Source organism: Lissotriton vulgaris, chromosome 7, assembly GCF_964263255.1.
Source record: "Lissotriton vulgaris chromosome 7, aLisVul1.2, whole genome shotgun sequence".
NCBI classification, from domain to species: Eukaryota; Metazoa; Chordata; class Amphibia; order Caudata; family Salamandridae; genus Lissotriton; species Lissotriton vulgaris.
In genome coordinates this window covers 1,100,465,280-1,100,487,110 of record NC_141695.1, presented here as the reverse complement: position 1 = coordinate 1,100,487,110, position 21,831 = coordinate 1,100,465,280, and the positions used below count along the sequence as shown (strand labels likewise).

At 43.0% G+C, this 21,831-nt stretch overlaps 1 protein-coding gene across 3 annotated transcripts; it reads right to left on the bottom strand.

The window, feature by feature from the left end:
- Positions 1-3,724: 3,724 nt before the first annotated feature.
- IRF1 (interferon regulatory factor 1) lies at positions 3,725-21,606 on the bottom strand. 3 transcript variants are annotated; one of them, XM_086931554.1, is made up of 10 exons: positions 21,497-21,606; positions 18,583-18,677; positions 16,535-16,634; positions 15,540-15,716; positions 11,919-11,968; positions 11,091-11,229; positions 10,275-10,397; positions 6,862-6,905; positions 5,498-5,627; positions 3,725-4,532 (listed from the first exon to the last, which is right to left on the bottom strand). In XM_086931554.1, the coding sequence occupies exons 2-10, from the start codon at positions 18,667-18,669 to the stop codon at positions 4,420-4,422; spliced, it is 963 nt and encodes a 320-aa protein (XP_086787680.1). In that variant the 5' UTR covers positions 18,670-18,677; positions 21,497-21,606; the 3' UTR covers positions 3,725-4,419. The 3 variants fall into 3 exon arrangements, with proteins under 3 accessions (XP_086787680.1, XP_086787681.1, XP_086787679.1); XM_086931555.1 differs by lacking the exon at positions 21,497-21,606 and adding an exon at positions 19,939-19,959; XM_086931553.1 differs by lacking the exon at positions 21,497-21,606 and having other exon boundaries at positions 18,583-18,744.
- Between the last annotated feature and the right edge of the window lie 225 nt (positions 21,607-21,831).

Here is a 21,831-nt window from a genome sequence, read left to right as displayed (position 1 = left end):
GATGCCTTCACCTAAAGTCAGCACCCGGTGCGGTCACACTGGTTGCACCGCCCTAGAGCTGGCCCTTCTCAAGGGTCCTGTGACCTCAGTGACTGTTGTTCTAGGGTGTGCTGCTTCATAGGCCTGCCCGCAAGACAGAAGGTGAACTTCAGTATGGACAGTGGTGGACAAGTCTTGAAGGTTAACTTACACTTGTCATGCTAGGGTCCACCTCCTGGTACGAAGACACCAGGACTTCTAAGGTGTTGCGAAGCCTTCTAAGGTCTAGCATGTGATTGTGCTCTCGCAGGAGAGTGGTCTGGTGGGCTGGTTATTAAGGCTGAACCTGGTTCCCAGTTCCAAATTCAGCAGCTCTGACCATAGTGCCACATCCTCTCCCCCACTGAACACCGTACTGCCCCACTGAGAAAAACTCCCACTGTTTTCAACTGCAACCCAATTGTTGCCCGCTATAAACACCTGGATGCGGCTCAATTTAAATTACGCACTAGACAAGATCAATGTGCGGCCTACAAAAAAAAAAAAGGAACAACATCCTGGAAGAAGCAAACACTTATAGGGAATGCAAAATTTATCAAACCATGCTTTTACACTCACTATTCAGAAATCAGTGGGTGCTTTCACCTGAAAAGTTAAGGACACGACTACAGGGCCCTGAATGGACCCATTTCAATGGCCATTGCTTATATCCTTACAAAACGGATCACTGAAATAATATCGACGGACAAAATATCGACTTGCCAAAATATCGTGGACAAAATATCGACAGTCAAAATATCGAGTTTGTATCTACAAACAGGTAAGTACAAAAATATCGAGTACAAAATATCGTTAACAATAATATAGATGTAAAAAATATCGACTTTATTAAAAACAGTGTTAAATTAAATTAATATTAAATTTAAATTACTAAAATATACTTAAAACTACTTAAATTAAATTATAATAATTAAATAATAAATGAAAATAATAAAAATAATTTTTTACAATCTTATTAGTTGACCCTGAACCCTAAAAATACCCCTTTACCCAAAAACCCCAAACTGACCCTGAACCCTAAAAATACCCCTTTACCCAAAAACCCAAAACTGACCCTGAACCCTAAAAATACCCCTTTACCCAAAAACTGAAAACTGACCCTGAACCCTAAAAATGCCCCTTTACCCAAAAACTGAAAACTGACCCTGAACCCTAAAAATACCCCTTTACCCAAAAACTGAAAACTGACCCTGAACCCTAAAAATGCCCCTTTACCCAAAAACTGAAAACTGACCCTGAACCCTAAAAATACCCCTTTACCCAAGAACTGAAAACTGACCCTGAACCCTAAAAATACCCCTTTACCCATGAACTGAAAACTGACCCTGAACCCTAAAAATACCCCTTTACCCAAAAACTGAAAACTGACCCTGAACCCCAAAAATACCCCTTTACCCAAGAACTGAAAACTGACCCTGAACCCTAAAAATGCCCCTTTACCCAAAAACTGAAAACTGACCCTGAACCCCAAAAATACCCCTTTACCCAAGAACTGAAAACTGACCCTGAACCCTAAAAATGCTCCTTTACCCAAAATGTATCAATATTATTTAATTACCAATTAATTATTAATTAACAATAACAATAAAGTAAATATATTAGAACATTAGCTGTAATTATTTTAATAATTAATATTATTTTTTCAAAATTAATTACTTAAAAATAACACAAAATTATATATATTAAAAATTTACTCTAATTAATGTAATTAACTAATTACAAATAATTAATTAACAATTAATTACTAATACAAAATATGTTCAAAATTATATTAATTAATTAACTAATTAATATTAATTAATTATCAATCAATTATTAATTAAAAATATTAACAAACATATATTAATTAATTACTTATTATTAAATTACTTTCCACCCTATTCCCCTATAAACCTCAAACCTCTTGCTCAACAGGTTCAGAGAGTCCCAGCGCTAAAGGAGAGTTAATTTAAAAAAAATACTAAAAGAACTGTGTAATGTTGCTTGTTGTTGGACCCATCCAGTAGTTGAAGAGACAGCCAAGTACTCGGTGTACTGAGTAATGACAGTAGACATTAGTGCTTAATTTTGGCCAATGGTTGCACGTGGAGCCCTGCTGCGATCATTTTTAAGGCCTGGCACCTCTTTTTCCTCATCAGACTTAGACGCAGAGCAACAGAGTAAAAAAAATGCACACATGGGTGAAAGGAGGGGGCAGCGAACGGCGTAAAACAATGACAACTGGAGAAAGCAAGGGCCTTAAAAAGTAAGACAAAGAGGCAGGAAACGTGTCAGTGAATTAAAGAGGCAGGATGTGGAATCAAGACTACGCAGACTTGGTGTTCGGCATGTCCACATTCAGTAGCACCAGCTGCGGCTTCTGGGCAAAAACTTGGACGCCAGCACATATTCTTATACGAACTATGCAGGGACAGGCGGTCTCAATTAATAAACCATGGCAAAGGCTCTCCTTGTTATAGTATTAACAGTAAAATGCAAACTTAATTATTTGTATTAAAAAAAACAGGTATTTCTCTAAGGACTCCTTTTTGCATTTAGATTTACAGTTCTTACAAATTCTGCAAGTATATACTTAACTGTCATAGATTTGGCACTCATGAATAACTTAATTCCTGCATGTGTCTCTTACCATAAAAAGGCCAGTTCTAAAGTGCAGTTTCTACATTTTCCATAATTGAGAAGGGAATTGTCCAATTGTACACTCTTCAGGCATTGTATTCTGGAGTTACAATATTATTTCAACTGGACCTTACTCATTTGATCACCTCCTAGATCTGTCGCCCGATCTGATGCCCGAAGGAGCATGCTTATGGCTCATGGGTACAGTCTGTCTTACGGAAGGTTTCACATTCCAGCGAAAGGCTACTCTTGCTAAAAGGGACTTAATATTGGAATTTACCCCAGTCCTCCAGTGTAAAAAGTACGGCATTGTCATCCCTAAGCAGATGAGAGATTCATCTTCCCATCCGTAAAGAAAGTAGAGTGAACCCCTCTTGATGGACCTGTAAACCTCCAAATAGTATATACATTCATGCTCGAGTGTGCAAACTTCTCCCACTTTGAAGATAAGTAATGGAAAGAACCCCAAAGCCATTAGGACAACATACCCATTCATTAACACAAGTTATACCTCTCAAAGGTATAATAATGGTATTCCTCTAAGACATTTCATAGGAAGGGCCATAAGGATCGCCAAAAGAATAATGTTGCTCATCTGGCAAAGAGACTTGCTGCAAGTATTGGTGCCTTCATCTTGGCAATGTGTACACATTCCGCACTGGAAAAGCACCAAAAGTGACACAAATCATATCGGTAAAGCCCTTTGAGTAGTTTTTTTTTGACTGTACGTGAACCAACAGACCTTTCTTCTTTGCTTTGCAATAAACTTTCCTTCAGTCTAGTTCTTACTCATGCCCTCTCTCTTTTTCTTCCCACTCCTAGTTTAATTCTATCTTTTTAATCCTAGCTATGTTTCCTCCTGCAGAGCAGTGTAAATAACTTTAGTCTATTGTACATCGGGAACAGTCTGCTGTGCTTTCAAATACTTTGTTACCACTCTTGTTCTCATTATGCTTGTTGTGAATTTTGATTTTAAATACATTACAGACCTTTTACAAAAATGTTGAATCCCACGCTTTAAATTCCTTCCATGAAACACTGACAGAGGAAATTCCGTAAATCTGCATTTTATATTTAATATATTTTTTATTTTTATATCAAAACTAATTTACAAGACACAGGCAAAACAACACATATTGTATATACAGAAAAGTTACAACATTTGGTTTATGTATTATCCGGGTTGTAGGAGTGGCTTTAGAATGAAACATAAACATAGCTTGGATGTGAATATCACATTCAAGTGCGCCAAAGCTATGGGCCAAACATTTAGGCCACTTATATCAACAAAGCAGAGCGATAAACAAAACAAAAAAAAAGGCCTTAAGGATTGTCAAAAAGAAGGGCTCCTACAAAACAAACGCTGGCCTAAAGTAAACTGTCTTTATGTGCATGACAACTTTCTGAGAAACTGTTCTGTAAGCTGGTTTCTTCGCTGAACATATTTAATATCTCCCCAAATTGTCTGCATGATGCAGCAGAATTGGATAAAAAAGAGTCTATGTACAGATTCTCTCGGACAAAAAAATATTTTCCATCCGGAAGTGAGATGCCAAGTCTAAAGTAGACATGGCGATCAAGCAGCGTTCTAGACAGGGTCCAAGGTAGTGGGGTTTTCCTTACTGGATGCCTTTTTATTGTCCATATTCCTGAAAGGCCAGTGTAAGATAAACATTGCTGAATGGGCTCTGTCCACCAGTGGCAAGCTTATGCTTTTCCATTAACAGCATTTGCACGATTAGAGTTCATAGTCCAGAGGGGCTAATACATGCAAGAAATTGCCGGAAGGTAGGATCCGTAATTGGGATCCAACCACGATACAATGTCAGCTGTCGTCTTCATCATGTCAGTAGAAAATCTGAGCTCTATTTCTCCTGCAACAAAAAAGGAAAACAAAGGTGTAGGTTATTCTCAGCCAGTTTTATAGTAAACGCTTGACCTATCTCCTGATGTCAACATTCCTGGACCTGTCACTTTTTGGGGAACATCTAACCGTAAACAAATGATCAAAGTATAGATCACTAGACCCATGTATTTATTTTGCGCGCTTTTCGCGTGGGCGCAGTTTAAAGGGTTTATAGTTTCTAGACTAAGCAGTGTTTGTGTAAAGCATTTTTTTATTTGTTTGGTCTTTATGAATTTCCACTGGCAGTGGTTGGCAGTAAGTTCATTCAGAAAAGGTTACCCCTAAAAGTAATTTGATACGACGGAGACAGTGATGACGGATCAAAACAAGAACCGCCCACTAATCCGTAAACATTATAATCAAATGAATACACTTGCGTTTTGTGACAACTATGGTAATCAGTTTTTAACTGCTTATGACATATATAATAAATAAATATCATTCCATTTTAGTTAAAGTATTGTCATTATAACTACTTTTTCGACAATGTTTCCTTGTATTTTTATAAACTTCATACAAAAATCATCCAACGTTCCTCAGGACATATAATTAAAACACAACCCCTACAAATCTTTCTCATACAACACACGCACCAACAGTCTTACATATTGAAAAAGTCCATCAGCCTTTGAAAAGGATGGAATTACATATGTTTGGTATATGTATGTATAATAAGAAGTTGAAAGCTGATTACAGTAGTTATCACAGTTTGCAAGTGTATTCGTTTGATTAAAATGTTTGCGGTTTATTGGGGGTATTTTTGGCCAATGTTGTTACTGGTCAGTAGTAAGCACCGGCACGTACTACCGCCTACCATCCTACAATAATGTGATTAGCTTACTTTTTTAGGTTTACCAGACATATGATGTATCCCAAAAGCACAGAATAAACCCACTGACCCTATGCCTCTACCTAAAGTAGCGTTAACAGTACCTGTCATTTTTTCGAACTCTGCGGGTGGATCCCTAGAGCTGAGGTCACAGAAGTGGACGCCCGCTTCATTGCTCAGATAGCCTTTCCCATCTACATTTGCCTGATGCCAAGGTTGTGTTGGGTATATCATCTGTAAGATTTAAAAAGAAATGTAAGCGTTCTCCTGATTTGATGTTCAACCCAATGTTGACACATTACAGGATATCTGTCGAAAACTATCCTATGGCATGTTAAACAAAATCACTCTATAAAAGTAAGACCATGGTTTTGCATAAATATTTTTACTTTCGAAAATACTCAATGGTCAACAGTACTTTATTGCACAAGTTAATTACATTAGACAGTAACTTAAAAATGTATCAAAGATACCTTAATAATGGAATAAAACAAGCACCAAAAACACTCACTAACATTTTGCCCACTTTTCCAGTTTTATTGGAAGCAAACACTTAATTGCTGTCTTCATGCAAATATAAGTTTTCTGCAGGATATTTTACCAATTTGTGACACATAAACCAGGCCCACATCAAGGCTTTCCCGCGAGAAGCAGCCAAAGCCAGAAAACTCACCACGAGGCAGCAAGCAGTAGCCACACCCTGCCCCTTCCTGGATTCCCTAATATACCAATGCCACTGCCAGAGATCCAAGTGGTGACCAGAACGTCAACAACCATTTACAAACACTGGTTATACAAGGCTTCGGTCAACATACAAAAGTCAAAACTGATCACACTGACACCCAGTTGCTGGAGTAAATGTCTGTCATATGATTCCGTCAAACCGATTACAAGCAGCACCTATGCGAAACTATCCAGATACTTAATTTTGAAAGTGGCCCACGCGCCCACGAAGGATAGCAGGAAAAATAGCTGCATTTCAAAAATTTCCTCGAAAAGCAGAGTCCTTTTCTTCCAATCCAGTGATCTTGTATGCACTGGTGTTGGCCACCGGCAGGCTTTAACAATGACCCACATGACAACAAACTAACAAACCACAGAAAATAACTAGGGCAGAATTCTGGTTGTACCTATGTTACACCATGGACTTCTTTTATAGAGTGACTTGTTTCGCCAAATGTCTTGAGACCCAGGCTCACTCTTGGCGTGGCAAGCTAACTACCAACCTTCTTTGCAAGGGGAATTCTCGAGTAAGTAACCCCTTCCTGCCAAGACTAGGTCATTAATTAAGGTAACTACAAACCATAAGAACTATGTTTTGGAGTTGTTCACCTAAACATGGCTGGCACATTCATATCATTGATTGGCAACATCATTATTTTCTTGATGTTTTATCAGTCTCTTAATAAAACACTTGTGTATCTGACATTTGCACTTTGCATGGTTTGAAAAAGGTTTCCTTGTTTACCTTGATTATCTCCTCTGGCAGCTCACTTTCTTCTTCTTCTTCTCCTGTTTTGTGAAGAAACCGAAGAGATAAATTACTTTAAAATTTCTATTCCAGGCGTGATCCAGCAAATACTTCAGGATTTACTCTAGTGAAGGGCAAATTCCGTTCTTTCCAAAGTGATAAGAATATCCAGAAAAGTGTTCCTCAGTATTGTAAATATTAAATGCCTTTATAGCAGGGTGTTTCTATATTAAACCTGCCTCCTTACCCACATGAGAAGTGTAATTGATAACAAATAAAAACAATAATTTAATATACATTTTTTATAATTTATGGGCATGTGCAAGCTCTTGCTAAATGGAACAAATACCACTTAGCAGACTGACAGATTAGATTGTGAGGGGCGTGCAAATTGGGAACCAAAGTATAAAACCATTCCTTAATACCAGGAGTTTTGAAATCAAATGTGTCTGTTTTGTATTCCAACCTAAGTTTACTTTTCAAAAGGATATATACACACGTGTATCTTTTAGGCCAGAAAATGTATCATACTACATTCTCAGCACTGCAATGGCAACATATTTACAATATGTGTGGATGGTGCAACAGATATCCACATAAAATGGTTTGTTTAGGGTGGATGGGGTGAAAGGCGAGAGTTCATGTTCCTGGGTGGTTGGTTGTTAGTTTGTAGAGGTGGGATTGGGGGAGGAGGGTGTATTTCAAACATTCCGGCACAACGCCTCTGACTCTGTGTTTTAATTTGCGCCTACAAGTCCGCCATTCAAGTCAAGTCAAGTCAAGAGATTTATAAAGCGCGCTACATACCCATAGGGTCTCAAGGCGCTATAGGAAGGGTGGGGAATTACTTGTCGAATATCCAAGTTTTAAGTTGCTTTCTGAATGTTAGGTGGTTCTGAGTAAGGCGAAGGTGAGTGGGAAGTGAGTTCCAGGTCCTAGCCGCCAGGTAGGAGAAGGATCTACCTCCCATGGTGGTTTTGTTGATGCGAGGTACAGTGGCAAGGGCTTGGTTGGAGGATCGCAGCTGACGGGAGGGGGTGTAGAAGGACAATCGTGTGTTGAGGCATTCGGGCCCAAGTTCGTAAAGTGCTTTGTGTGCGTGGGTTAGGAGGCGGAAAGTAATCCTCTTATTTACGGGGAGCTAGTGGAGGTTTTTCAGGTGACCAGAGATGTGTTCTTTACGCGGGATGTCTAGTATGAGCCTGGCTGAAGCGTTCTGGATGCGTTGTGGAGTTTTTTCTGGAGTTTTGCGGTGGTACCGGCGTATAGTGTGTTTCCGTAGTCCAGGCGGCTCGTGACCAGAGCGTGGGTGACCGTTTTTCTAGTTTCGGTGGGGATCCAGCGAAATGTTTTTTTGAGCATGCGGAGAATGTTGAAGCAAGATGATGAAACGGCGTTGACTTGTCTGGTCATCGAGAGTGAGGAGTCCAGGATGACGCCCAGGTTCTGTGCGTGGTCCGTCGGGGTGGGGGCTTTTCCAAGGGCTTATGGTCACCAAGAGTCATCCCATGCGGAGGGAGAGGTGCCTAAGATGAGGACTTCTGTTTTGTCTGAGTTCAGTTTCAGACGGCTGTGCTTCATCCACTCGGCTACTTCTTTCATTCCTTCGTGTAAGTTGGTTTTGGCGGTGTTAGGGTCTTTGGTGAGTGATAGGATCAGTTGAGTGTCATCCGCGTAGGAGATGATGTTGAGATTGTGTTGGCGAGCGATGGCCGCAAGGGAGCTCATGTATACGTTGAAGAGGGTGGGGCTGAGTGAAGATCCTTGTGGCACGCCGCAGATGACTTCAGAGGCCTCCGACTTGAATGGTGGGAGGCGGACTCTCTGTGTTCTTCGGGTGAGGAACGAGGTGATCCATTCCAGTGCTTTTCCTTGGATTCCTACGTCTCTGAGGCGTTGTAGAAGGGTGCTGTGACAGACTGTGTCGAAGGCAGCGGAGAGGTCGAGGAGGATGAGGGCGACTGGGTCTCCATTGTCCAGTAGAGTTCGAATTACGTCTGTTGCTGCGATGAGGGCAGTTTCAGTGATGTGTTTGGCTCGGAAGCCGGACTGTGAGGAGTCGAGGGATTTGTTGGCTTCGAGGAAGGCGGCGAGCTGGTTGTTGACAGCTTTCTCAATGACTTTGGCAGGGAATGGAAGAAGCGAGATGGGGCGGTAGTTTTTGAGTTCGGTGGGGTCAGCTGTGGGTTTTTTCAGAAGGGCGCTGAGTTCTGCGTGTTTCTAGCTTTCCGGGAAGGTGGCGGAGTTGAGGGAGCAGTTGATGACATCTCGGAGGTGTGGTGCTATGATGGAGTGTGCTTTGTTGAAGATGTGGTGAGGGCATGGGTCTGTTGGGGATCCAGAGTGGATGGAGTTCATCAGGCGGATGGTGTCTTCCGTGGAGATTGGGTTCCAGTCGTTAAGGATGTTCAGGGGGGGTGAAGGTCCTGCAGAAGATTGGGTGGGTTGATCTTCGGGTTGGTTATCGAAGCTGTTGTGGATGTCTGCGATTTTGTTGTGGAAAAAGGAAGCTAGGGAGTCACAGAGGGTTGGAGTTGGCTGATGGGTTGGTAAATTCTTTGACGATGTTGAATAGTTCCTTGCTGTTGTGGGCGTTGTTATCTAGACGGTCTTTGAATGCGGCTTTCTTGGCAGACCGGATAAGTTGGTGGTGTATGCGGGTGGCGTTTTTGAAGGCGTCCCTGGTGCTGGTGTTTGGATCTTTTTTCCAGGCCTTTTCGAGGGAGCGACAGTGTTTCTTCGATTTCTTAAGATCATCGTTGAACCAAGATGCGTTTTTGCTGCCTGGTTTGCTTTGGCGTTTTTTCAACGGTGCTAGAATGTCGGCGCTGTTGGATAGCCATTGGGTGAGGTTAATGGCTGCTTGGTGGGGGTTTGAGGAGTGGGCGGGGGGGTTTAGTAGAAGCGATGAGGAGATCTGGTCGCTGGTGATTTTGTTCCAGTTTCTTCGCAGGGTGGGTCGAGGATGGTTGTGGGTTGTGGTCTTTTTGTAGTCCTAGGGTGGAATAGATGGGGTCACTAGTATGTGGTAGTTGTAGACTGCTTAATGGGTTTGTACATGTTTGTATGTATCAAATGACCTTTTGGAAATGGGATGCTGGCCCGATACCTATTGTTGGCCTATTAAAGTCAATAAGAGCAAGTTGAGTAAATGGTTTGTTGCCAGACATGTATGTGGCTTGTAGTGTTGTAAACAACAGATGAGTTACTGCGAGCCAACTCAGTGGCCCTCATGTCATCAACCTCAGAAGAAATCAAGACTGAGTTAGCTCTATTCCGATCTGACCCCTTTCCCTCCTGGTTGCTTCCAGTCAGGTCTCAGATGCAGATGCATTATCTCTCAGCAGTCACTAACATGCAGGCATTTGTGAGCATATCTGAATGGATATTATAACAGTGCATCAACCAACCTGATGTGCAGGAAGACGATGGCGACACCTGGAATGGATAAAGGTCGTTCGTACTGTCTGCGACTGATATTTCCAAGCCTCTTCCTATCGCTGCCAGGCTGCTTGTATCACTTTGTGTGGGGGCTGTAAAAACAACAACAGACACAAATGTAAGATCTTCAGATGTCCAGGATGACTTTCCACAAGGCACAGTGCTATTTATGTGAACTTGGATCAAGTGAAAGAAACTAAGCACTTGTGGGATTATTTTCAAGGTACATTCTTTGCATTTAGTATATATATATATATATATATCATATTGCTGACCAGAGATATTAAGGTCTTTTGGTGAATCTCTCTCTAAAGCAGATACAATGCTAACATGGTAAAACAGCACTGAAACTGTTACCTGACGTGTCGAAGACACAGATGCAGAAGCATAAGGGCCTAAAACTGGCAACGACTCACTGCCTACCTGGAGTGCACAGACCTATGCTGCAGCTTGCGCAGAAGGGCTGCCTTTAAGCTGTGAAGTAGGGCACAATCAGTGAACTATTGTGGGTTAAGCGTATTAAAAGCAACGCACAGCAAGAATTGGACCAGTTATGAGGTTCAGAGATGGGAATACGCCTGCTTGTCTTCTTCAGGACAACAAGGGCTAGGGTTTGTGCAAGGGTAGGTTCTATCTTCTGCTATGACACAGATCAGAATCTGGTAATGAGAAGCAGATGTATCCAAATCTTACGGCTGTTGCATAACGCATCATTTTGCTAAAATCTCACATCACTAAACTCTACGCATCCTGAGGATGTGGGCTATCAAAAGTGAGAACCCCACCTGAAGACAGGCTTGTGCTTGTGCTGTGAATCTCCATTTCCTGCCCGGAGTAGCTGTGGTCTGTGTAGCGGCCGTGCTCGTCGATGGTGTCGCGTAGCCTGGCTTCTGATCTATGTTCTGAGCAATTATCCGCAAACTCCTGTAAATAAAAAAACATTTATGCGATTTAAAAAGACACACCTGTGAAAGTATACAGCATTTTGACAAGTAGAAACATTTATTGTAGAAATAGTCTCATGGAGCGTCTACTGGTGAAACATTGCACTATTGCAGTCACATTAGGTTATTGATTGTCAATAGTAAAGCAATGGTAAAGCACAGCAATGGGTCATTGGTTACAGGGTTCATCCAATGAAAATGAAAAATCTGACTTTCTTATCCAAGCTCACATCATCAAAATCACCAAAAACAAGGATTTCGGAATTTTCTTCTGATGACGTCTGGGTGGGCTATGAAACCAATTTTGACATCTTTCTGTAGACAGCCCCTTTAAAACTGCATGCCTTCAATCATGTTGTGCCTGTTACCCCTATAGATATACTCCACAGGAGAGCTAGACCCTCCTTATGATCAGCAAACGTTTCTATGGACATTAGGCTTAAAGTCAATGGCGCTGGGCAAGAGGGTGTCTGGTAGCAATGCGCCAGTTCCTTAGCTTTCAGTAGCACATGATTATTTTCACTGATCCGAAGTAGCTCTCATTACAGGAAAGGTTGGAGACCCCTGTTTTTAAGTGGTCTGTCAGTGTTATTATTGATTAGTGTTAAGTAGCCTGCGGCCACATTTAATCCCAGTTAAAGCAATACAATGTTCATAATCAAAAATTACCATTTTGGGGATCTTTTTCTTCGAGTCTCTGCAAAGCTTGGACTTTCGCTCTGGAAAACAAAAACAAGATACATTTGTCTTTGGATTTCGAAAAAATCATTAAGTGAGATTCACGAGACAACAATAAAAAAAACACTTTAAATGCATCTCGCAACCACAGATCCACAATGCGAAAGTTACAAAAGCTCCATTTATATTTTTTGGGCTATTCACTTTTGGATTAAGCTATGGGTGATTATTATTTAGGGTCAATCTCTGGATCCTTTTTTAAAAAAAAAGGATTTTAGTTTTATGCTTAACTTTTTGTGGAAATCTGATGCAAATCTAAAATGTTCCTTTTTTATTTACATTTATAGTGGACATTTCCTCTCCACCACACCGCCAAGTCTTCTGCTGTGCTCTTTTCGAATTTTTAATCCAATGATTTTGCTTTCCTTTGGTATTACCTGCGATTTTGTTAGCCCGACTTTTTAATTTAAAAACAAGGGTACGTCACCATGACAAGGGATTCTGGAAGAGCTGCGCTGTAGGAATACCATAAAACTGGAAGGACAAGTGTTTGAGGGCATATTCAGTGTGATGTGCACGTCAGACTTGTGGGAGGTGGTGGTAGCTCATGTTTTATTCCATTTAAATATGTCGGCAATACTATTGGAATGTCTACAAAAAAATTGACACTGTGCTGGTATATAATCAAACTACTGCCCCAATCTATAGTGGACATATGAAGAAGATGCAGTCTAGTGGCTAGGGCCGTTGATCTCAAATGTGGGGTACTGGGTTCGAGTCTCGGCAATGACGCTTAACAGCCTATGATTCTTGGCAAATCACTTTATATCCCCGTGCAAAAATGAATGTGTCCTTGTGTAACTCAACTGGTGCTCGTGTAAAGCGTTCCGATACCTTCGAGTCAAGTTCAAGAAAAACAAGTATGGCTCTCAGATCGGTGTCTTCACAATGTGTTATACTTTCTACATTCAAGGGGACCACAAATAGCCATGTTCAGGAGTCAGGGTTGATTAACAAACAATATTGCGCTGAATTTATCGCAGGGTCAGCTTTTTGGTGTTCATAACTTCAAACTTCCATTCTCGACCAGACATTTTCAGCCGTGTAGGCTTCTTGTTTTGAAGCCTTCACAGTGGACCAACACAGTGCTTTAATTGGGCCGGTACTGTCCGGTACGGAGTACCGGCACTTTTTTATTTTGAGTAGGAGAGTACCAGCACTTTTCAAGAGAAATGCAATACCTTTAGTTGGAGAGTACCGGCACTTCTCAGAAAAAGGAGGTACTCTGCTACAGAGTACCTGCACTTTTATTTTTCCATTTCAAGCACTGGACTAACATCGTAGCAGCGATCGTACCACTTTTACAACAGTTTGCCCCCGCTGCACCCACATCAGTCCATGCCTTAGCGAGGCAAACAGAAGATTCAGCAAGGAAGGCTGAGGATGCGCTTGTACACAGCAGGTGCCTCCTTGTGATCCTCAACTTACTCAGGAGAGGCCTTCCATGACGAGCCCTACTGCCTACATGCCTCGGGGCTTGGACAATGTTGGGGTTCAGGTTCACCCTCTTTCAATACAGGCTCATTCCCTACAGGAAACAGGAAGTGACGTGGCTACCGGCTGTGAGAAGCTTGTCTGCCATTTCTGATGAGAAAGAGGAAGTGGGGCAAGCTCCAATAGATAATGGAGAACAGAAAAAGTTATTTCAAATATTCCGTTTAGAGACTATCCCGAAACTAAACTGGTGAAGTGATGGGAAGCAAGAGGGTAGAAAAGTCCACCTTCAGTGTTAGGGAAGTTGGAGCATCAAGTTCACAAGGAGGAGAGATTTGTGAATACAAAGGTATGTTTGGAGCACGGGGCATGCCGGATGAGACCAGGGGCCGCAGGAGTGCCAGGCTAGGATCAGAAATGATCCATCAGATTGTAGATTAGGTGCTAGACTGCTCTGTTCAAACTGTGCTTGAATAGAGGCGCAGAGATGGATCCCAGGAGCGGAAGAAAGGAAGCCCAAAGTGCATTATCTGTCACAGGGTGAATCATCAAACCTTAAGGGTGGAAGAGTGCAGTGCGGGACATCTTCATGTTGGGAGGATTACGAGTTGGGTCCAACTTTGTTGGTTCCAAAGTGACATGTGTGCTAATTGTCCATTTGAGAGCCCCACGCCCGACAAATGTAACACTTACCGTTTTTTGTTTAAATAAACGGTTTTAAGTTTGTTTATAAAAGTAGTAAAGACCAAGCATATGCTAAAAAATAGGTATTTACAATAAATTCCACAACAAACTTTGTTTACAGGTCGCTTCCTCTGCACAAGAAAGCTAGAAATACTTGATTACTTTGCATTTTCATAACTTTCAGCGGTGAACTAATGGCCGATTGCCTTGATTCCGGTAGTTTATCAAGCATGTATTTTCCCAATTCTAAAATGATCAACAGAGAAGAGACCTCTTAACAGCCACACAAAGCTCTCCCTGGGCCTATGCTGCTCCACGAAACACTTTCTAATACGGCAGAAACAGCGAAGAGATCTATTGGCTAACACAGGGCACGTTGAAGCCCCGCAGAGCACCATTTTAGGGTTTAAAGTGTCTTAGAAAGTAGGGTATTGAATAAAAAAAGATTTTATTAAGACACATGGATTAGCTGCATTTGTGCATGCCTCTCCTTTTAAGGAAGTGTGCACAAAAAAGGGGTACATGGATGGAAACGAAGAGATTATATCCTTCAGACAATGGTTAAATCCCAAAAATACACCTTGCTGGATACTTAATAAGAAAGAATACTTAGAATACTTAGATGGCCTTTTATTTAAGGACAAAAATCCCTCACCTGCTCCCCATAGGTGGCATTCGTTATCATCACCCTGCCCTCCTTGTACCAGCATGGCAAGCACTGGGGCGAGTTACGACCCTCAGGCAGGGGAGATGTAGATGTGTCTTCCTGAAACCAGTCAGGTGGTTGTCTATTCGGACAAAGAAGGTGTGGGTTTATGTGATCGATATTAAAATACATATATCGCAGGGGGAACGTGTCTAGCTAAATCTACCTATGGGTGGATATAAGTAACATTACTCATAACCTCAACGGTCGATTAACAAGGGGCACAGGGTTGATTCGACTCGTATAGAGAGATCAACATGTTTCACCTGTCTGCCACCCTCAAATAAGGTGTAAGTGCTTTCTTCAGAACCCTATATCCTGCTCTGCTAATAGTAACCAGGTATGGAGGGTTAAAAAATGTAAACAAAAACAGCAAGTGGGTAAATGCTGTTCCAGATAGATTCACTTAGCAGTAGGAACTAGTGCCACACAGAACAGTCTGCGGACTCTACACCCAGGCCAAACCAAGATTCGCTGGAATCCTTGTGTCCCTGTGGAGCATGCTGCCTTCAAAACAGACAATTTCAGCTGGGATGTGGGTAAAGAGCATCCAAGGGGCTGATGTTCATAATCATTACCAAAAGAGAAAAAACTGAAAGTGAATCCTGACCTTACCTGCAATAGGGAACTGCTTAGAAGCTGCCTGGCAGCAGCTCCAGGACCAGGACCAAGTAAGCACACCCATACAGACTCCTATGTCCTATCAGATATTAGGAATGTCTAGTTACCTTTACGTTCAATCTTCGCAGATACCGGAAGCATTTGGTAGACCCGGACGGCGCTGTTGCCCTTGTTGACGCTTTTGTCCTTCACTTCTTTAATGTCTGGCAGCGAGTTCATGGCACAGCGGAAATTGGCTTTCCACGTCTTGGGATCTGGGGCCTTCTCACCGATCTTGTACCTTCCTAAATTAACAACAAAAAAGGTCACTATTACGAAAACGTTTTATCACTAATAGAAAAAACATTAGCAACATCGTAGTTTCCATTTAAACAACATGGTTTAATTTGCAATATGCCTCAAGTAAAAGTAATTCAACTACAAGAAGCCGCCATTCTGGATACTCTATCGTTAGTGAGTGGTGTGTGTGCAAATACTTCCTTTGACCTGTGATTTAAGTATGTGATTTCCTCTTTTGAGGTTCTTGTGCCATTGTGCTTGCGTTGCACTGGTTAATAAAATGTACTCTTATTAAAAAAAAACAAGCTTGTTTTTGCTTGTGGTATGCTGGCCCAGGCCTGCGCGAGTAGACACACTATACCAAGGAAAACTGCATTCTGACAGGATATCTCCCTGCTCTAAAGTTCTCAAACAAATGCAGTTAGTACTTTAATATAGGCAGTACCTACTAAACCATTAGTATCACAGATCTTTAATAAATTAATTATGCTTCCTTGTTCTTGCTACAGAAACAGACTACCATAGCTGCTCAAAATGGCCACCAAAAGCTCTAGACAGGATATAAAATATTTGAACATTTTACTCAAAGCAATACCTCTGTTCTTGTAACTGTCCATCTTGTGTGATGTAAGACATTTTCAGGCAAAGCAATAGGTGGAGATGAAATTCCCCCAACTATGACTAACCATGCATGTATAGGTAGGTTACAAAGAATTTTACACTCAATACTTTCATCAAGGAGCGTGTGAGACACTTGTCCTCTACATTTAACATACAAAGTATTTAAGCTGGGTATGTAGATGTCATTAACGCAGAATATTACCTGTATGAATGGCCCACTTCTCGAACAAGCAAGCGTCTTTATTCATTTCCCACCCGTGTCTGGCTCCGTGCTTCCAAGGGATTTCAAAGATCTGTTCATCCTGTTAGGAAAGAGTGCGCGTGTTAGAATTACATTTTCTACAGTTTCAATTAAAGGAGAATTTGCGCATCATAAGTAGATTCAAGATTCAAGATTCACACATGTACTTAATTTTGGTGTTTTTTCTTTGTGATTTAAAAAAATGTTTACTTGACCCCTTGTAAATTGTACCTTTCATGCTACTTTTATGGTTATTCTTCTTTTTTAACCGAATAAAGTATTTTTGAATCTTGAATCTTTGAAGTACAACTCTGAGCACATAGCAGTAGTTATACCGTGAAACCTAAACTCTTGACTTGGTCGCATCGTATTCCTTATATTAGAACCGCATACCACTGTCATCGGTACATAAACCACTGATTTACATAATCCCTGAAAGGCAGACTTCAGCCAAAAATGGCCTTCATATTAACTGCATGGCACCTGATTATTTTTCGCTGCACACCTGATACAAAACCAGCAGAAGTCTGGCTGGAGAGCAGTGACGCAGAGCGGTAACGTCCCACCGCAGAGGCACGCTGCCGCTTTTCGAGGATGCGAACGTGAGCCGGCGTAACGCTTCCGGGTCACGAAGCGTTTCATTTAGGAGCATCAAGCTCTCAGGTGACACATGCTCGTTGCCGGGGGCCTACCCCTTCTTGCATTAATAGTAAAACTTGCAGTTGCGGTCGCTACTCTGTAAAGAGACGTTTCCAGCACCACTTTGAAAAACAATACTGGTGAGGTTTGAGGACAGGCACCTTGCCCAGAACCTGTCCAGAGACTCCGCCATTGTGACTGACTGACCAGTGTGAGTGCAGCCAGATTAATGCCATGCGATGCATCACTATGGACGCTGAGGGGCAGGTTTACTAACAAAGCAAGCTGGAAATCAGCACAACAACTGGCTGCACTGCATTGTGTGACAGGGAGAGCGCAGGAATGCGTCATATCTACTGAGAGGTTATGCATTCCTGCTCTATCCGGCGCACTGTGTGCAGAGTTGCGCTAACGCAGGCACCCTTGCGCCATGGTGCAAGGGGGGATTGTTTTGTGTAGGAAGGGACACCTTCCAGCACAAAAACAGTACTGGGAGGCTTTTTTTCCCGCTTTCTTTATGTGTTGCAGAATTCAGCACACATCGAATGAGGAAAAAAAAACCAAGAAACAATAAACATATTTCTCCTCGTTACGCCTCCCTTGAGAAAGCATAGTATTTTGAAACATTCCCAGGTTTAATAGTGTTAGTAAATCTGGGAATGCACCAAAATCCATGGGTGGCTGCGTGGGAACGCCCTCGCTCCACCCATAGAACGCCTTCTCAGGGCAGAGTAACGCAGGCAGCACGTGCGCTGCCTTGCGTCGCTCCATATTTCCCATTCCACGCAGAGCCACCTTACATAGCATGGCAAATCTCACTCAAGTGCTTGGCCATGATTCCTTAGACCTCAGCCGCCCTTTGCGTGGCAACATGCAGTAAGAATGAAGCAGGCAGCAGGGGCCCTGGCACCGGGACCTAGAGGTCTGAGGGGCACGCTGTACCCCAATTATAGCCTAAACTGGGGATGTGAGCCTAATGTTCCTGATTGAATTGGGACCCATCGCACCCTTGCTATGCCACATGTAGTGGTGCCTAGCCGCCAGTGGTTTCTTGCACCCACCAGCTGACATTTTGCAAAACCGAGTGTTCTGCAGATACTGCTCTATGCATCTAAATGATTGATATTCTGCAAAGCTAGGAAACCATACATTATGTGCTCAAAATAATGTTGGGCATTAGTGGGATGTGGCATGGATCACTACACCAGCATTTGATGTGGAAACATCAGGAGGCCAGGGCACACCTCTGACTCACTAAGCCTCTCACAGTTCAGCATTAACACTACACTGGTCACATCAACACATGGAATGCACACTGAGTGCTATTTTCTCTATAACCATCTACAGGACATCAAAACTGGGAAGCCTACCTTGTTGACCCAGCGCAGGCCTGGAATTTCCTCCGAGTTGATCTGTATTTCCAGCCAAGGCCTCATGCGCATTCTTGTGGGAGCCATTATGCTACCTAGAAAATCAAAATAAAGCATTGAGGTTACACATGAGACCTGAATTTTCATAACATGAAAGGTCAGCACGTCACACATTTACCGAAGATTAGTGTTTTATTACAGTAGGTAACGTAGTTATCACTTTGACTGTTAAAACTGTTGTTTATTGTTTTGGCGTAGTGGGCACAATATTACATTGGAATTGAAAGAAAGGGGTCTTAGGGCCGAAACGCACAAACTGCTTCACATATTCTGGGTCAGGAAACCGTTCGAAAAGGAGTTACTTGTTTAAAAGACAGTTGAACAGGCAGGTGTTTTCACTCAACCTTTGCGCTACCTGAGAACAGGTCCAACAATTAACTGCTAACGTGAATTGGTCTATAGATAGCAGTGCAAACATCCAATCAAGAAATGGCCTTTGCACTCTGCACCAGGCTTGATATGCAGAGGAAACTTGCAGCCACATAACTTTTGCAGAGTGGAAGTCTACACCTTACAGTCCCTATGAAGCTCCTATGGATCGCCAACCAATGCAATGCACTTGCTTTAACTGAGGGTAAGAAAGCGACAATACAGGTGCTAGTGCTATGGATAGGATTCGAACAACCGGGGAAGATAGCTCAGCAAGTTCACGCACCGTAACTAGGGTCGGTAGGTGTGCGTTCGTAACATGAAGAGGGCCCGGGGGTTGAAAATCGGTTGGCCGCTTAGTCTTTCACCTGACAAAGTTTGATAAAAAGGTAAACAACTGACCTGGACGAAACCAACTGCCTCAAGCTCAACACAGAAAATATTGAAGTACTAATTTTTGGCACAGACACCTTGCTACAGGTCTCCACCTGGTGGCCTGGAGAACTCGGACCAACAACCACCTGGCAACTCACACAAAGAACCGTGGAACAGTAATCAACAACCAACTCACCATGAACAGCCAAGTGAATACAGTTACTGTATGCTGAACTTAAACCTCAACTGCCCAGAAGACTGCAGACTATACACAACTCAGCAGCCAGGCTCGCCGACAACCCCCAAACCCACACTCACACCACCCCGCACCTCAAGAGTTTCACTGGCTCCCAATCCACAAAGGAACTCTCTTTAAACTCCTCACTCACCGCCTGCAGAGCTGTGCGCTAAACAAATACACATAACATAACCTGGGACTGAGGGCACTGCGAGTTATTTACGGTGCTAGGAACATGCAAGCCTGCAGCAGCACGTGGACCCTGGCAGCAAATTATCTTAAATGTAGGAACAAAAATGAGTCCGCGCAGTCACCCTTAGTCGAGTGTGCAGAAATCAAGAGGGTCCTTATCGGTCATCTGCAATGCATGGGGAACATAGTTTACCATCCGATTAAAGAACTTAAATAGATGCATTATCAGAGCCGTGCTTGGGCGTAAAACGTCTGTGGAGAAAAGATACGCCGTCGCTCAGAAAGGAATTCGCAGAGCTGCAGCGTGTTTCCAAGTCGTCTGCACTCACACGCGTTCTGTATATTTTTTTTTCTTGAACTTCCTGGTCTTACGTAAATGCTGCAACAATAACTCGTCAGGATGCCCCCACCGACCAGCCCACCTGTGGTCTATACCCCGGATATGAGTAGGGAGTTGCGGCTTTAAAAATTCGGGGGCACAGTAGTTTTATGACAAAGAGCTACTTTGAAACATATTGTATACAACAAAGGAGTACGATATTTTTGTTAAGCACTAAAAACAGAAAAACATTTATTTCCAGAAGCTAAAACAAAAAACATGTCACCGATGTAAAATAGTAAAACAGAATTGGCACACACTACTGTGAAATAAAAACAACCAAGCAACCCCATATATCAGCAAACTATGCAATGACATAACAATAACAGGCCGACCGCAGTGGGAGGACGTAGTCTGTCTGGCATGTTATGGAAAATTCAACAAATGGTCACGTGCACACCCGGGGCTGGAAGTAGAGCAGTTCACTTCTAGGCAAACTTAAAATAACTAAGCAAATGTTACTGCCTACACGTATGCGAACGCTTGCGTGCAACGGTGTCTCTCTGCTATTCCAGGAAGTGCACAGAGGTTAACTGCAAGGAAGGAGTATTTCATGTGTATTTGTGCATGTAAAAAAATGGAAGGTCTCACACTTGATCCCCCGTATATTCCCAGAGCTCACTACAGTGAACCGAATCTGACACACCCACTCCCCTTTCCAAGTGGGCTACAGCGGGCAGCTTCCCGTACCATGTGCGACGAATTCTGCTAGGTGCACCACGGTCTGCTACTTATCACCTTTCCTGCCCGTTCCATAAATGCAGTTTAGAAGATTGCACAAGTGAATGCATGTGTACACCATGGAGCTTATTTACAAGCCCCCATGCGCTGCCTGTGCGTCACTTTTCCCCCATGTTAAAAGTCACGCACCGGTGGCGTAAAGCAAGGGGCTTGTAAATAAGGTTCCAGAAGTTTGCGCAATTTTTCTTTCGAATGCCCATTTATTTCTGCCCACACGGTTTCCCGCATCCACGCGTCAGCTCCTAAGTGCAACATTATCCGCTTAGGTGCACTCTCCCCGACTTCTTTGCACATTTCATCAGCTGTGTGCACTCTGACACAGCGCGTACTTCCACATGCAGACAGACTGCCCATTCTGTCTCCACGCGCTAGACCTGGATGTGGTGCCCCCATGCACACAGTCTTGCATGCACAAGTGCCACCCGGCTGGTCTGACGCGCTTGGTGTGGGTGCCCCCATGCACAAGTGCCACCCGGCTGGTCTGACGCGCTGGGTGTGGGAGCCCCCATGCACACGATCATGCATGCATAGGTGCCACCCGGCTGGTCTGCGCTGCCCACCTGTAGATCTGAGGCTTGCAATCCCGGCGGTGTGCACAGCTGATCCTCTCTAAGAGCAGTGTCGCGCACGTTCGCTCTGCAAGGTCTTCAATGCTGTCCCAGCCCGCGTGCCCCCTGTTTTAACCTGTGAGTGCGCGGAATTCCCAGGCCGGCGCGTGCTGAGCCTGGCCAATCAGAGGCTCGAGCGCACCCTATTGGAAGCCTTCGAGGCAGCATCATTTCGGGGAAATCAGGCCGTTGAAAAATATAGAGCTGCTGGGGAAGTCCGCCGCCTCCTCCCTCTCCTCCCCGATTGAAGCGGCCGCCGTTTCCAAACAATGCCGCTCTGGCTTCCT